Raw genomic sequence first — 15411 nt, forward strand, 5'->3', positions numbered from 1 at the left:
AGTAGCCCAGAAAAGCAGAAACATTTTTCCTCGCTTGGCAAAGAGCATGGTATAGCTTTGTCATCTCAAAGATTCCATGCATCAGTAAGTGTGACTATTAGCACAGGAAGCAGTGCCCTCAGAATCTCAAGTGTTCATTGCAACAATAACTCCCTAGGATACGTCAGTGGAACCCAGCAGAGGTGGGGCAGATAAGAGGAATAAAAGAGGTAGAGATCACATGTAGCTGACCTCTTCATAGACAAGCACGTAAAGAAACACATGCGAGACTCTCAGAAATACTTGTATGAGCTCAACTGCATTATTAGGAGGTTAAAAAAAAAGAGCTAGAAAGACTTAGGTTGCCATTATCATTCTGCCCAGTTCATAATGGTGACAGAATATATTTTTCACACTACAATTACACATTGCAGAATTTTGTGTAATTAGTTTCATAATTAGGTAGTCTATATACCCTGAAGCTCACAGGTTTGCCACATCTGTTCAATATCTCTAAAACTCAGGTAGATAGGCTTTTTGAGGATATTATAAAAAGAATAAATTTTGCAAAACAGACTATTGTTATTTTGTAAATGATAAACATGAGAATTTTTAAAAAACAAGCAAACTTCATAAAACCAGTCATGTTACAGAAGCAATGGAAAGGGCTGAATATCTATCCACCATCTGTCCCAGTGCATATATTAAGAATATTACTCCACATAACACTTCAACAATATTGCTTGCCTTCTTTCCACTCCTAAAAGAAATAACATTTCTTATTTAAATACTTTTTAGAAGACCTGCTTTTTTAATGAACATTTTATTGGCTTCCAAAAACCGCACCACGTTGAAGAAGCCAAGTTGACTCTGTGTGCCAGTGTGCCAATTTTGCCCACATTAAACAATTATCTTAATCATGAATTACAATTTGACCTTGGCTCCACACCTTCTCATGCTTGGAGAGTATCTCTTTGTTTCTTTCTTTCTTTATATTTCTATCCTACTTACTTTTCAAAAGTCCATGAAGTATCTTATACCTCTAATTCCAGGTGATGGAAAAGTTCGTCTTACTACTATTGCAATCATTATTATAAACACAAGGACAGAAGGGAAAGGTCCAGTGAGCATGTCCACACCAGTATACCCAGCTTTCAAAAGCAGAATATCAGTGGTTGAGGCTCTTTGATAGATGTAATATGATTGTAAGGTATCCGGAAGAAGTGATGGGAAGAGACAAAGAGATTTGGAAGATGAATGTGATAGGGTTGACAATCAGTAAAGATCAGATACACTCAGTAGGTTCCTGGGGAACAAGTTCTTTATGCAATATTAGAAGCTGGCAAATTAAACAAGATACCTGTTAGGTCAAAAGCCCTATGGAAAATCCAGTGATGCTGACCATCTATTGCCAAACAAGTAGACGTGATTTAGAAAGAGAACAGAAATTTTGAGACCCACCACCAGCAATTCTAGAAATCTCATCTAAATTAGCTGTCTCATAAATGTGAAAAGAGGTTATATTATCAAATTTCACAGTTCCATTGCTTTTTTTCACTTCTCTTTAGCCAACTCTGTAAATTTCCAACCTTACTACATATTTTTCATTTTCACTGCTGTTCTCCATCCACTGATATCTCAATAAGATGCTCATGTTTAGGAGGTAGGAAAACATAGGCATTGGCTTGGATGTGGAGAAAGAAGTGAAACAAATAATTCTCCAAATCAAGACATATTCTGCCAAACAGCTTTCCATCATTTTTTATGAAAAAGTCTCAAAATTCTTGTTATCTACTGCTCTGCTCTTGTTTTTCTTTCTTTCTTTTAAATAGTCAAAGTCTTACTCTGTTGCCCAGGCTAGAATGCAGTGGCACCAATCATGACTCACTATAACCTCAATCTCCTGGAGGCTTAAACAGTCCTCCTTCCTCGGCCTTGCTCTGCTCTTGTCTATCAGGAAGATGCCAATATCCACATTATCAGTGAGATCCAGAACTAATGTTGAGCTCAGCACTGCACATCTCTCCCACTTGGGGTTAGGAAGTCCAGCTTTGTAAAAGCAAGCTTACGTATTCCAAAGTGTGAAAGTGTGTGTGTGTGAGAGAGTGAGAGAGAGACTTACCTTCCAATGAGCGAGAACTCGCCCACAACGCCAAGGCGCCGCATGGCACTCAGGAGTCCTCGCACAGTCATGCCTTCGCAGAAGCAGACCACCACTCTGGCCTTGGGAAGCCTCTCTCGGAGTTTGCGTAGGAGTCGGTCAAAGCTCTTCTCCCCAGCATTGCTGTAGATTTTGTCCGAATGGGCGATGCAGAGGCCTTCCTGGGCAGCCAGCTCTTTGAAAGCGTCCATTCCGCTCTCCCCATAATTCCCTGTCCAGAAACAATCAGCAGATATTCAAGACAACTGTGGCAACAACACCACTTACCAAATGGAATAACAACTTGTTAGTCACAGAAATCAAGAGAACGGACTTTCCACAAATTTGTAAATATGACTGAGACTGAAGGAATATCTGGATGGATGAAAGAGTAATCGAATGTAACCAGACAATCAACTCTGTGGAAGTGAGAGACTATCTGAGCTAGGGAACCCATAATGAGACAAGTTTTGTGAAATGAAGGATTGCTGCCCTATTTTACAACCATTATTAATAGTTCTTGTCCCAGATTTTAACTACATGGGAGAAATCAGTGCATTGGACTAGGGAGGTGAAAGGGACACAGAGAGAAGGCCTGTTCATATGAGGACTTGCTTCTGCTGACCGCCAGGTTAAGAGACAGCCACTCTTAGTAACATAAAGCCCTGCAACATTTCCATGAAGAATGAGCAAACAAAGTAAATGAAACACCTGGCCAGGTCAGAGATCAGCACACCAGGAAAGGCTACAGAGCTTCATCAAAATCTACCACCCCCTGACCAAGTGATGGGGTTATAAGAGATTTGTGCCTTATATTTTGATTTTTGTTGTAGACAATTCTTATAATAAAATACACTGAAAAACTGAAAATTCATAGAAATCAATGAGATAAATATCATACTTTACAAATTCCCTGTCTCTATATTCCACTGATGACTTTAACCTCCATTCTATAAGCCTCTGTGTCCCTATTCCTCTCCCCAAGTTTGGGGACTTTTAGATGCACGTGGATAATACATCTGATACCACGTCCTCACGGTTTCTCAAACTCTCCCCTTCCATTGAAGTTTCCTGTAACCCACACACCTCCAGGGCCACACGTTTGACCTTGTTATCACAGATGTTTCCAATACCTCTGAATGTGGATGCCAAACATCTATCTCTGTTTCCTCATTTTATCATACAAACTCACATATTCTACTACCCCTGCTGCAGCACTTCTTCAGCCTCACCAAAACTTAAATCCATTAACCTTCCTATTTTGTTCTTCCATCCTCCCTCTCCTTTCCTTCTTAGCCCAGCTTAGATTTCATAGTCTACTTCTTAATTGCTTCTTGCAAATTCCTTAACTCGCTTGTGTTTTCCTGCCGTTAATGCTAGTTAAACCCAACCAGCTGCCTAATCCAAGTCTACACCTGAGCACCTAAATATGGCCAAGAAAGACTCAGAACCTTGCTGAATGGTTTTCTTTAAAATTCGTGAGCACACATGCCAAAAGGGATATTCAAAAGCACAAGGAAATTATACTACATCACCCTGTAAGAAAATTTATTTCATTAATTATTAAATATAAATATTAAGAAATTATTTCATTAATTATTTAATATAAATATTTCACTAGTTATTTCATCCTTACTCTTCCATCTTCAAATTTCCAAACTACCAAAACCATACTTACTCCCTATTTCAACTTCGTTGTCATTTCATATTTTAAAAAGAACAGATGATCAAAACTGTTTGAATAGAGTCAATCAAAAACTAGTTCAGCCTCTCACTACAACATCTCTAAACATTTCTTCACAGGCATTTATATTATCTATCATCCTTTCTGTTGTAAATTTGAAGTGTGTCTACTGCAGGCTAGAGCCAACACCTGCTCGTGGACACTAGATCCCATCACTTTTTGTCTGTTCAAGGAGTTTCTCCTACAGTTGTTCCATCTCTTGGATAATCGATTTCTCCCTCCTATCAATGTTAATCAAAAAGAAAAATACCCCTGGCCTCATTTTCCCTCTTGAGTTACTGATTCATTGCTCCTGTTTACAGCAACAATAGTTGCCTAGGTCAATGTATTTACTTCTTCCATTCTCTCCTTTTTGGCATTTTTTTTCTCTTTTTCTTAGTTGAGACCTAATTGATATACAAAAACTGCACACATTTAATGTATATATCTTGATGAATTTGGACATAGACATACCCATCACCTCAGAATCTTCTCTTATCAAAATCTTCTCTTGTCAAGGTGAGTAATAATCTCCCTGTTTCCGTGTCTTGTGATGTGTTGTCTCATCTTCATCAAGCACCCAGTTACATTCAACAGTTGGTCATACCCTCTGGAAACATTTTATTCTCTTTGTTTCTGCGATACAACCTTCTCCTGTTTTCCTCACTTCATTGGTCACTCCTGAGTAGTTTCTTGAATTTTCCTTCTCTGCTCCAATTGTCATGCCAGGACTCAATCTTAGGAAATTTTGCCTTTTTCATCTATGTTCTCACCCTAAGTACTCCCACTCTGTCACATGCATTCATATATTATTGAATCCCAAATATAGATCTTTAGACTGAATTGCCCCTTGGATCAACAGACTGGTTTACTTAATTGCCTACCTGAGGGTATCCATTTATAGACACTTTAAATTTAACATATCTGCAATAGAATTATTTCCTTCTCTACCTTGCAAATTTACTTCTTTTAATACATGATGCCATTACCCACCAACTTGTGCAATAAATAAAATTTTTAACTATTTTTATTTCCATCTTTTTCTCACATTCCAGAACCATTCCTGTAACCCTATCTCTAACCGTAATCTTTTCTCTTTCCATTATTTCAGCCTCTGCCACTCTAAACTGTGTCTTAGGTCAGGTTATTTAAAAACAGAGCCTGATATGAAGATTCTTGTTCGAGTAATTTATTGAGGAACAGAAACCAAAGAGAAGCAGGGAAGAACAGTAGGAGAGTGCTAAGCAGAAACATCATTTAAGCTAAAGAACAATGAGAACACATGGACACAGGGAGGGGAGCACTACACACTGGGGTCAGTTGGGGGGAATAGGGGAGGGATGGTGGGGGTGGGGAGCTGGGGAGAGATAGCAAGGGGAGAGATGCCAGATGTAGGTGATGGGGAGGAAGGCAGCAAATCACACTGCCACGTGTGTACCTATGCAACAATCTTGCATGTTCTTCACATGTACACCAAAACCTAAAATGCAATAAAATAAATGGGAAAAAAAAAAGAATAGCTTCAGGCTGACAACACAATAAAATCCTAGAGCACATTATACTAGGGAGTTAACCCCACCTCCAGGCAAGGGATCCCCCTGTCAGTCAATTATTGGCTAAGGTCCACGAGAGGGAAGACAAGGTACAGCCTCCCAGGAAACAGGCAGCTGGGATTGATAGAAGCCTACTTTCTTTCTTTTTTGAGCCTGAGTCTCACTCTGTTGCCTAGCCTGTTGTGCAGTGGCACAATCTCAACTCACTGCAACCTCCACCTCCTGGGTTCAAGCAATTCTCCTGTCTCAGCCTCCAGAGCAGCTGGGATTACAGGCATATGCCACCATGCCCGGCTAACTTTTGTATTTTTAGTAGAGACAATTTCACCATATTGGTCAGGCTGGTCTCGGTGATCCTGACCTCAGGTGATCCACCCACCTTGGCCTCTCAAAGGGCTGGGATTACAGCCATGAGCCACCATGTCCAGCCAACAGAAGCCTACTTTCATGGTAGCTGGGAGACTGGGACACCCAGCAGGTAAAGGGAATCTGGGTGGGCCAAGTATAGTATCCTATACACCAAGTAAATATTAGCTCTTACCTAGAAAAGTGCTCTAGGCTCCTGATTTGTCTCCCTGCATCCATTCTTGTTCTCAGTGATTGATTTCACACCTAGCAACCAGAGTAATCTGTTAAGGGGTAAATCAGATTTTGTCACTCCTTTACAGAAAGCTCCACTTGCATTCCAACATGCTTGGAATAAAACAGAAACTCCTTCCCCTGGACTACCAGGCTGTTCAGGGGCTTCTCCATAGAGCTGGAAAAGGTGTGGGAGGGGAAAGTGGAAAGAGATGAGGTTGGAGAAATTGGAAGGCTCACCCCATGAGCCTTTCCTCCTTTTCTGTTAGGGAAATACCCCAAACTCATGCATGCTATTTCCATCACCTGAAAAGATGCTCTGCTACTGGGTGATCTTATCAGTCATATCATGAAAAAAACATCACCTCCTTTGAAAAGCCTTTCCTGATCAGTTAGCTGAAAGCAACCTCTAAGTAAATCCTGATCATTCCCCATGCTTTTATCTCAAAATAGCCATGGGCCACTTTATCACAGGGATACGTTCTGAGAAATGTGTTGTTAGGCGATTTTGTCATTGTATGAACATTATAGTGTACTTCCACAAACATAGATGGCATAACCTACTATACACCTGTGGTATATCGAATAGCCTATTGCTCCTAGGCTACAAACCCGGACAGCATGTTACTGTACTGAATGCTTTAGGCAACTGTAACACAATGGTAAGTATTTGTGTATCTAAACATAGAAAAGATACAGCAGAATACCATAGTGTAATCTTACGGGACCACAATTATATATGCGTGGCCCATTGTTTCCCAACATGTCATTGTGTGGTGCATGACTGTACATATTACTGATATTTTTGTTTGTTTTTCTTTTTTCCCTAGAATGTAAGATTCATAAGAAAATATTCTGTGGCTTTTTCAGTGATGTACTCATGATAGTTCTAGATACTTAAATGCATAGCAAAGATGCATTTGTTGTATCAGCCCAATGGAAAAATGGGCAAAAGTTATAAACAAAAGCAATTTAAACAAAATAAGTAAAAGTGGGTAACAGCCATATGAAACAAATCACTGAACCTTATTTGTTATCAATAGAGTACCTTTAAAGTGTAATATTATTTTTTCACCTATTAGAATCCTAGAAGTTCAAAGATTAATGATATTCAGTGTTGGCAAGGTAAAGTATATACACTGTTGGTGAAAGCAGTTTAAACTTTTGGGGCACAATTTGGCAGTAGTTTTCAAAAATTTTTAGGATAAATATCATGTAAATGCAGCCATTATTTAAGAAAACAACTGTAAAAATATGACAGCATTCAGAAAGGACTTGGGACTTAAATGTCAACATTGGTAAAAGTTTCAAGAGCATTGTAATTAAATCTAATAAGACATTCCTATATTTTTTAAAAGAAGCTTTCTTATTTCTTATAAGATTAAATGATCAAATTAATGCATATTTCACTTAATTCAACCACCTTCAGTGACATAATGCAGTCCAGTGAAGCCCAAAAGAAGCATTAATACATCACAAAATCCTCAGCTCCAAAGACTGTGGAAACATGTCACGACTCAAAAGAGAGGCACTGACTGATTACAAGAGAGAAAACCACACACAGCTGGCCAGCGAATGCCTTATTCATCTGCAGAAGGGGGCACTAGGAGGAAGTCAGATGCCACTTTCTCACAGTAAATGTAGGTTCAGGAATCTGCAAGACATCACTAGCAGACTCTGTCAGCAATAGTCACTGTCGGCCTGTCAGAAGATTATGTTAAAAGGAGAATGAGTTTACTGCAGGATGCCCACCCTTGGACTTCAATAAAAAAAATTTTGCTCCTTTTTGAAAACACATGCAGGTTAAACAAACAAGAATGCTCTTTGTATTACAATAAGAAAATCCTTGAGTTTTAAATCTTGTAAAGACCTTAGACATAGAAAAACAGATCAGCTTACAGACAAGGAAACTGAGGCACAAAGAGGTGAAATAGCTCACCAATGGGCATGAAGCTTATTGGTATGAGAACTGGAACAGTTCTGTCCTGACTTTTAGGTTACTTCTTATTTGTGTTAGTAGCAAAAACCAATTAAACATGTATGTTTTTATAATCTAAAATATCTGGATGAGTTAATTGGTTTCATGAAATGCTGATCCCAATTTCTGTATTTATTTCTTGTTTGAACAGTAATTCTTTTTTTTCCTTCAACTTTTAAGTTCAGGGGTGCATGTGCAGGATATGCAGGTTCCTTACATAGGTAAATGTGTTCCATGGGGCCTGCTGCATAGATCAACCCATCACCTTAGTGTTAAGCCCAGCATCCATTATCTATTCTCCCAAATGCTCTCCCTCCCCCCACCACTTCCCATGGCAGGTCCCAGTATGTGTTGTTCCCCATCATGCGTCCATGTGTTCTCATCTAAATAGCAATTCTTAACTACAAATATTGAGAGAGAGCTGAGTATTATGCATTAGACTATGTTTAAACTCTCCTTTTCTCACACGATACCTAAAAGGATCCAAATTTACATATGAATTTCTGTGAGTATAGTGCTAAGGTAGAAAGCACCTGTACTTTTATCAATCTTTATACTTTAAAAATTATATTTGTACAAATTATCTTATTTGATTCTCAAAACAACCCTGTTATACTCATCGTATTGATGCCAGTGCCTTGCTTATTGTCATCAAGGCCTATTTTGTGTGCTCTTTGTATATAACACTGTTATCAATATGGTATCAATATGATAACAGTGTATGATATTGATAACATATTGATAACAGTGTTCAATGCAAAGGGCATACAAAATGAAAAGGAAACACCTCCCATTGAGCTTAACATTCTATTACTTTCATTTACTAAAAAGAGAACTAATGACATGATAAGGACAATACAAGTGTCTAATAGAGGTCCTGTGGGTTAGGAATAAGGAAAGCTGTCTAAAGAAAGTGCCACTTGTTCTGGGTCTTAAAATATAAACAGATTTTCCATAAATAGAAAGAAACTAGGGGACATGTGCTCTTTGGCTATCTATCAGGTCATGAGCAAGCAATGTCAGGCTAAAGATAATACACTCAGCCACAAGCCCATCCTCTGCCTTCCCCCAACTCCCTTCTGCCACTCAGGACTCTTCCTGCCTTTTCTGGTTTGAATAATTTATCTAGATAATTCTCTGTATCTAGTGTCTGTAGCCATGAAAGTAAGTTGTGAATATATAAGAAAGTGTCCCATAATAAAACACTTAAGAAATAAAAAGGCTGTGTAATTGTAAACACTCAGGGCTGGTAGAGAGCTGCATATTTTCTTTCGATTGGCAAACATTTTATTGAACTCTAACCTGAAAAATTCCCTGTGCTTTGTCCTTTAAGAGTTGCCAAGAAATGTTAGATATTGACTCTCGCTTCAATTTGCTGAAAATTTACTATGTGTCTGGCACTGGGATAAACACCTAAACATTTCATTTATCCATCATAACAAATCCATATAGAAGCTATAGCCCCTCTTTTACAAGTAAGGATGTGGAAACTCAAAGAAATTAAGTAACTTGCCCAAAGGGACACGGCGGTGGATCTAGGATTTTAACTCGGAAGTTCTTGCTCCTCATCACCATTTTACACTGCTTCCCTCGTGGACTTAAAATATAGGTGTAGAGGCATGACATAAGCACACAAAACACAGCAGCAGTACTGAGCCATGTGTGCTACATGAGAAATAAAAAAATACCATCATCCTAGATTTTAGGATAAGAGAGTAGAGATAATCAGAGAACACCTCTTCAGAAAAGTAAGGATGAAAATGGGCCTTGATGACTATAAGCAAGGCATTGGCATTCAGGGTGAACGGGTGTAAATGTGACTCCATAGAGGTATTTTTAAAGGCAGTGAGTAGAGAGGTCCCACTGGAGCAGAAGGTTCATGATTTACAGAATGACACTCTGTATAAAGATCTCTAGTGAGGACTCTGGCATACCCCTATAAGACTGCAACATGGTAATGTGCTGTATGCTGCTGCACTGTAGCAAATTTTATAACAGACTTTATCACTATTAAATGCTACTAAAACCTAGAGAGTATGAGAGAAAGGGAAGAGCAGTGTCCGACAAAGTCCGTAACATATAAAATTTAATATCTTGAAAATTTTTAGTTTTTATCTTAGTTATGTGACAACAAGATTTACAGAGGATAGGTTATATCAAGATATGCTCTAAAACTAAGCTTATAAACAGAACTAATGGGATATGTATGAAGGAGGACACATGGAGCTCACAAAGAAATCCTATTACTTGAATAATGATAAAAGTATTTTAAAATAATAGAAGTGGGCATTTTGTTTATACCAGGGTAAAGTTAAGATAGGCACTGAAAAGGGGGTAAAAATGGGAACTAACTCAGGAGAGAGAAAATAATGGCTACAACTCTTGAGTTTTCTAAACTATGTATGATTCTGAAATGTCAGACAATAATTATCCAATCAGAAAAATAGGAACTTATTCATAAAAATTGATTTATAGTGACATGGTGGCAAGTTTCATTGAGCCATCAAATAGATGGTATTGCATTTTATAATCACTTGTATGAACTGCCATCATGCAAAAAAGTAGGCACTGAAAACTAGGTTTTATATATTTTTTCAACTCCTAAAATATTGAGGATATATTTAAGAAACAAACTGAGCTCCGTTTGGTGGCTCGAGTAACATTTCAGCCATCGTGTAGCTCTTAGTTCAAATCCTGTTATTGCATTTTCAAATATTTTCTTGGTCAAACAACTGTCTTCAACATCGCTCATTCCTGCATATTCACACATCAGTTATACCCAGAGAAACATTCATAGAGAAAATATGTAGATATTTGCACACTTTCATTAAAAAACGAATGTTTTCACTTTGGAACATTCACTATCTTTTACTCTAGACACCCTTAATTCCTGCCTTATTTCATGTAGTTTCCCTTAGTCTCCTATGATGATGAATCCATTCCTGATCAGGTCCCTTGGCTCACAGATTGATCTCTGTCAACTGACTACTTTGCCTCCTGGGACATCTTGGACAATCAAGAGAATGTCTGTTTTTAAAAATATTTATGGGAAAGTCTTTATTTCTCCTTCATATTTGAAGTATAATTTCACTGGGAGGAATGAATAAGTGTGTGTGTGTGTGTGTGTGTGTGTGTGTATACACACACAGAAAGGAATATTATTTAGCCATTAAAAAGTAAAACCTGTCATTTGCAACAACATGGATTGAACCGGAACACATTAAGTTAACTGAAATAAGCCAGGCATACAAAAGCTGGGCATATTCTCACTCATTTGTGGGAGCTAAAAGTTCAATCTCATGAAGATAGAGTAGGAGGGTGACAAGAGGCTGGGAGTGGTAATGGGGAGAGAAGATAAAGAGGGATTGGTTAATGAGTCCAAAAATAGTTAGATAAAAGAAATAATATCTACTTTAGTAGCACCGTAGGGTGACTATAGTTAACAAAAATTATTGTATATTTCAAAAAAACTAGAAGAGTAAAATTGGAATCTTCCTAACAAAGAAATGATCAATGGCTGAGGTAATGAATATTCCAAGTACCCAGATTTGAACATTGTACATTGTATGCCTGTGTCAAAATATCATATGTATCCCATAAATATGGGCAACTATTATGTATCCAAAAAATAAAAATAAAAATTTTAAAAAATACGTAATAAAAGATAAAACAAAAATGAAAATTTCTGAAAATAAAATTGATTTCATAGTACCATCTAAAAACTATCGCAATATTCTACATCTATAACTGTCAGGAAATTCTACTTTTTGACCTACATTTCTTATGATAAAAATCTAAATTTGTTTCCTCTTCATTCTTAGTGGAGACAGGTATCAGCTGGTTTAAATTCTTTTTTGGGGAGAGGAGAAGTGGTCTTTCTGGATGTCATAATTCAGATTTCTCTTCTCCCAGCAGAGAAACAACCTCTATTACTTTTACTTTTCCTGGCAACCTTTTGATTTATTCAGTTCTGTTCTGCCACTTAATACCTAGAAAATGTTATGGGTTTCCTGCCTCCATCTAAACATCTGCTGAGTCCTCTAACACAGTCAGCATGATAGGTCTGGTCAGTCAGAGGTGAGTGAATCATCACCTGCCCCAGTGTCCCCAGGTGGTAGCATGGAAAGAAATTTATATGCAAGGTCAGTGAAGGAACTGCCTCACACAGAGCAGTCATGTAGAACAAGAGAATCTCTCTTACTAGCAATTTTCCAGCTTGGGTAGGCACAAGTATAGCACCCAAGTAGAAGAAGGAAATTTACTACAAATCGGGTGTTTTCTTTAGGTAATAGGATAGAGCCCAAGTAATCGTTGTCCTCTTGCTTCATTGTGTTCTCAGCATCGTGTTCCCAGCATCGTGTTCCCAATGCGCCTTTCAGCTAAATGACTGCGGGGATGAGACTTGGAGGCAGATCAACCTGGTTCAAATCCCTGCATCATCAATAAAGAGTTGGATAACTTTAAAGTATTTTCTTTTATAAGTTTTGGTCCTTTTGTGTAAAATGGAGGTTATAATGCACATCTGAAAAATTCATCATGATTAGTAAATTATATGTGGTAATTAAATTTCCCAGAACAAAGAAAAGTGCAGGGAATATTCTCCATGTTTTTGTACAGCTGTAGAATCTAAAAGTGGACATAAGACTTTAGCATTGACCCAAAAGCTTCAATTTTATGCCCATGTTCCTATTTATAAAACCCGAGCTCGTGATTGTTTCTTTACTGCAGTGCTTCACCGTCCACTCATGGTCACCTTGTGTCCAGGTTGTCCCTATATTTTTTCTGCCAAACTTGCACAAAGCAAGTCCTTCTCTTTTCATTTTGGAGCTTTTAGTATTCAGGTTTAAAAAATGCATGAAAGTTACATTTATCTATGTCCAGTCTCTGTCATCAAGTCTTCTTTAAGTTACAAACACTCATGCCCTCATTGTACCCACTTTAGAGCTTCATACAATGACCCACTTCATTGATTCTCTAACTTCAGGCAGCTATTTATGAAATGGAGAAAGAAGTTAAGAGAAGACCAGATCTAAGTGGTATAAAAATCCAAAAGGAGATCATCATTTTTGGAAAAAAACAGCATTTCCCACTGAGGTTTCCACATGCAAGAAACAAGTTCACAGAAGCAATTCTATCTGACATGTTATCCATACCTATGTGCTACTGGTATATAATCAAAACCAGGAAGGTTGTATATACAAATTTTTCTGGAGTTCAGAAAAAGTACTTCCAAATTACATACACACACACATGCACAGACACAAAAATCTATATATACTTGTTAATGATAATACCCAGTGTTGGCAAGAGTTCATGTTAAAGGTGTAATACATTTTCCTCATCTTTTTGATTTAAAAAATGGTAATGTTAATATCAGTGCTATGAAGTATGTTAAGTTATGTTCATATCTTTTGACTCAGAAAATAATTTTTTTGTCCACCAAGCTTTAGTCACAAAGATCATCACAGAACATACTGGAAATCAAAAACAGAAAACAATTTGTGTCCAACCACAGGAGGTTGGTAAGTATTTATAAAAATAATGCATGAAGCATTTTCAAGGATGAATAAAATTGTATTAAATGTCAGGGGAAATATTTATGTCATATTTTCCAGTGCCAAAATGGTTTAAAATAGAATGCAATTTTTAAAAATTGGATTTATATCAAATAAAAATAAAAATATATCATGTTTAAACATGGAGAAAGTTTAAAGAACACACATAAAAATGTTAACAATAATTTTATTTAGATGATGGAATCATATGTAATTGTGTTTTTATATTTTTAATATTTTTGGTTTCTAAGTTATCTACAATAATCAGGTATTGATTGGTTAATATAAATAATTTCAAAATAAAAATACATAGTGATGAAAACTGAATGCTCTGTCAAGCACAGCTATTATAGGGCATTTGGGAAATTTTTCCAGAAGGGAATTTAACCTCTCATAATGCCTACATAACAATTTTTCTCCCTAAAGGAAATAAGAAATACTAATGTAGTGACTGCCCTTAAGTAAAGTTGGCCATAGGCTATGTGCCACTTTCTGGGATATTTAAGTACTTGGATTAAAAGTATGTAGTAATAGATACTTGATAGAAATCCTGAAATCTGATGTGAGTGTCCCTAATTTACTAAAGAAGCAATTTGTCTTCTTTTTTATTTTTCTTTTTTTTCTTTTTTTAAGTTAAAGGCTCAATGAGACTGAGTTTGGGAGATGTAGATTTAATGATCTACTGACCCTCTGCATTAAGAAAAAATATACAGGACTCAGGACACCCTCTCTGTTTGCTGTACATTTCCTACAAGGGCTAGGAGGCAGGCCTGGTCACCTCTTCTCTAATATAAGGAACATATCCTTCAGGTTGAGGACAGGATGGCTTGCTCATAGAGGACTTCCCTTTAGGCAAAGGACTAGAAGCAGAGGGAGTAATTATTTTAATAGGAAATAACGCTGAATAAAACCTGTTTCACCAGCTTCTGTGTCTTGGTGTTCTGAACATTCTGTCTCACTAAAGTTAAAAGAAATTAAAGTATGACTTGTCCAGAGAGGATAAGAAAAACTAATGCCTTGTGATCCTAAAATGGTGGTATAATGTGAGCACTAGCACTCATGGAGACCTTACATCTTAATTATCATTCTTTCATCTTTTTTATTTTGTCATAATTCTCTCCATTTACAGAAGAAGCTGAGGACTAGAGAACTTAAGTAACTTGCCCAAATACTGTCAGAGCTAGGATTCGAACTCAGATGTGTCTGACTCTAAAGCCAACAGCTCTTAATTACTTACCTACAACACGTTCTATGTTTCAGACTCTGGTAGTTTTCTATATGTTATGTACTCCTCTGTTCTTCTTTTGTTTGTAGTGACTGGGCATAACCAGAAACACCTACCTGCCCAGATGCCCTTGTAACCAGAGAAGCAAAGTGACCCAGTTCCAAGCAATGAGATTTAAGCAGAAGTTTCAAGTGAAGCTTCTGGGGAATTTTTGAAAAAGGCAGATGGCAGATGGTCTGCTTCTTAAGCCTTTTGTCTCTTCTTTTTTTAGCCAGTAAATGGACTTGAGCCTGGAGGTGTAGCAGCCATGTGGTAACAATGAAGGGTCAAATATGCAGGCTGTATTAGTCTGTTTTCTGTTGCTCATAAAAGAATACCTGAAAATGGGTAATTTATAAAGAAAGGAACTTATTTCTTACAGTATGGAGTCTGAGAAGTCCAAGGTCTACAGTGAGCTTCTTGTGAGAGACTCCTTACGGGTGGAGACTCACTTCCATGTCCCAAAGTTGGCACCAGGCAACACACAGTGAGTAATTTGTGTGTGCCCATGTGCTAACATGCTAGGTCAGGCTTAATCCATTCATAAGGGTAGCCCCTCTTAATTCAATCATTTCTTAAATGCTCTATCACTCAATACTTCCACATTGGAGATTGTTTCAACATAGTTTTAGAGAGGATG

At 37.5% G+C, this 15411-nt stretch overlaps 1 protein-coding gene across 5 annotated transcripts in view; it reads right to left on the reverse strand.

The window, feature by feature from the left end:
* GRM1 (glutamate metabotropic receptor 1) overlaps positions 1 to 15411 on the reverse strand; it is a 424684-nt gene that overhangs the window by 279798 nt on the left and 129475 nt on the right. For all 5 annotated transcript variants that reach the window (XM_032274520.1, XM_032274525.1, XM_032274524.1 and 2 more), the window contains exon 3: positions 2102 to 2351. In XM_032274520.1, the coding sequence (XP_032130411.1) occupies positions 2102 to 2351 (250 nt within the window). The remainder of the gene's footprint in view (positions 1 to 2101; positions 2352 to 15411) is intronic.

This window comes from Sapajus apella, unplaced genomic scaffold (assembly GCF_009761245.1).
Source record: "Sapajus apella isolate SASKATOON/1434 unplaced genomic scaffold, GSC_monkey_1.0 scaffold6, whole genome shotgun sequence".
Classification (NCBI taxonomy): domain Eukaryota; kingdom Metazoa; phylum Chordata; class Mammalia; order Primates; family Cebidae; genus Sapajus; species Sapajus apella.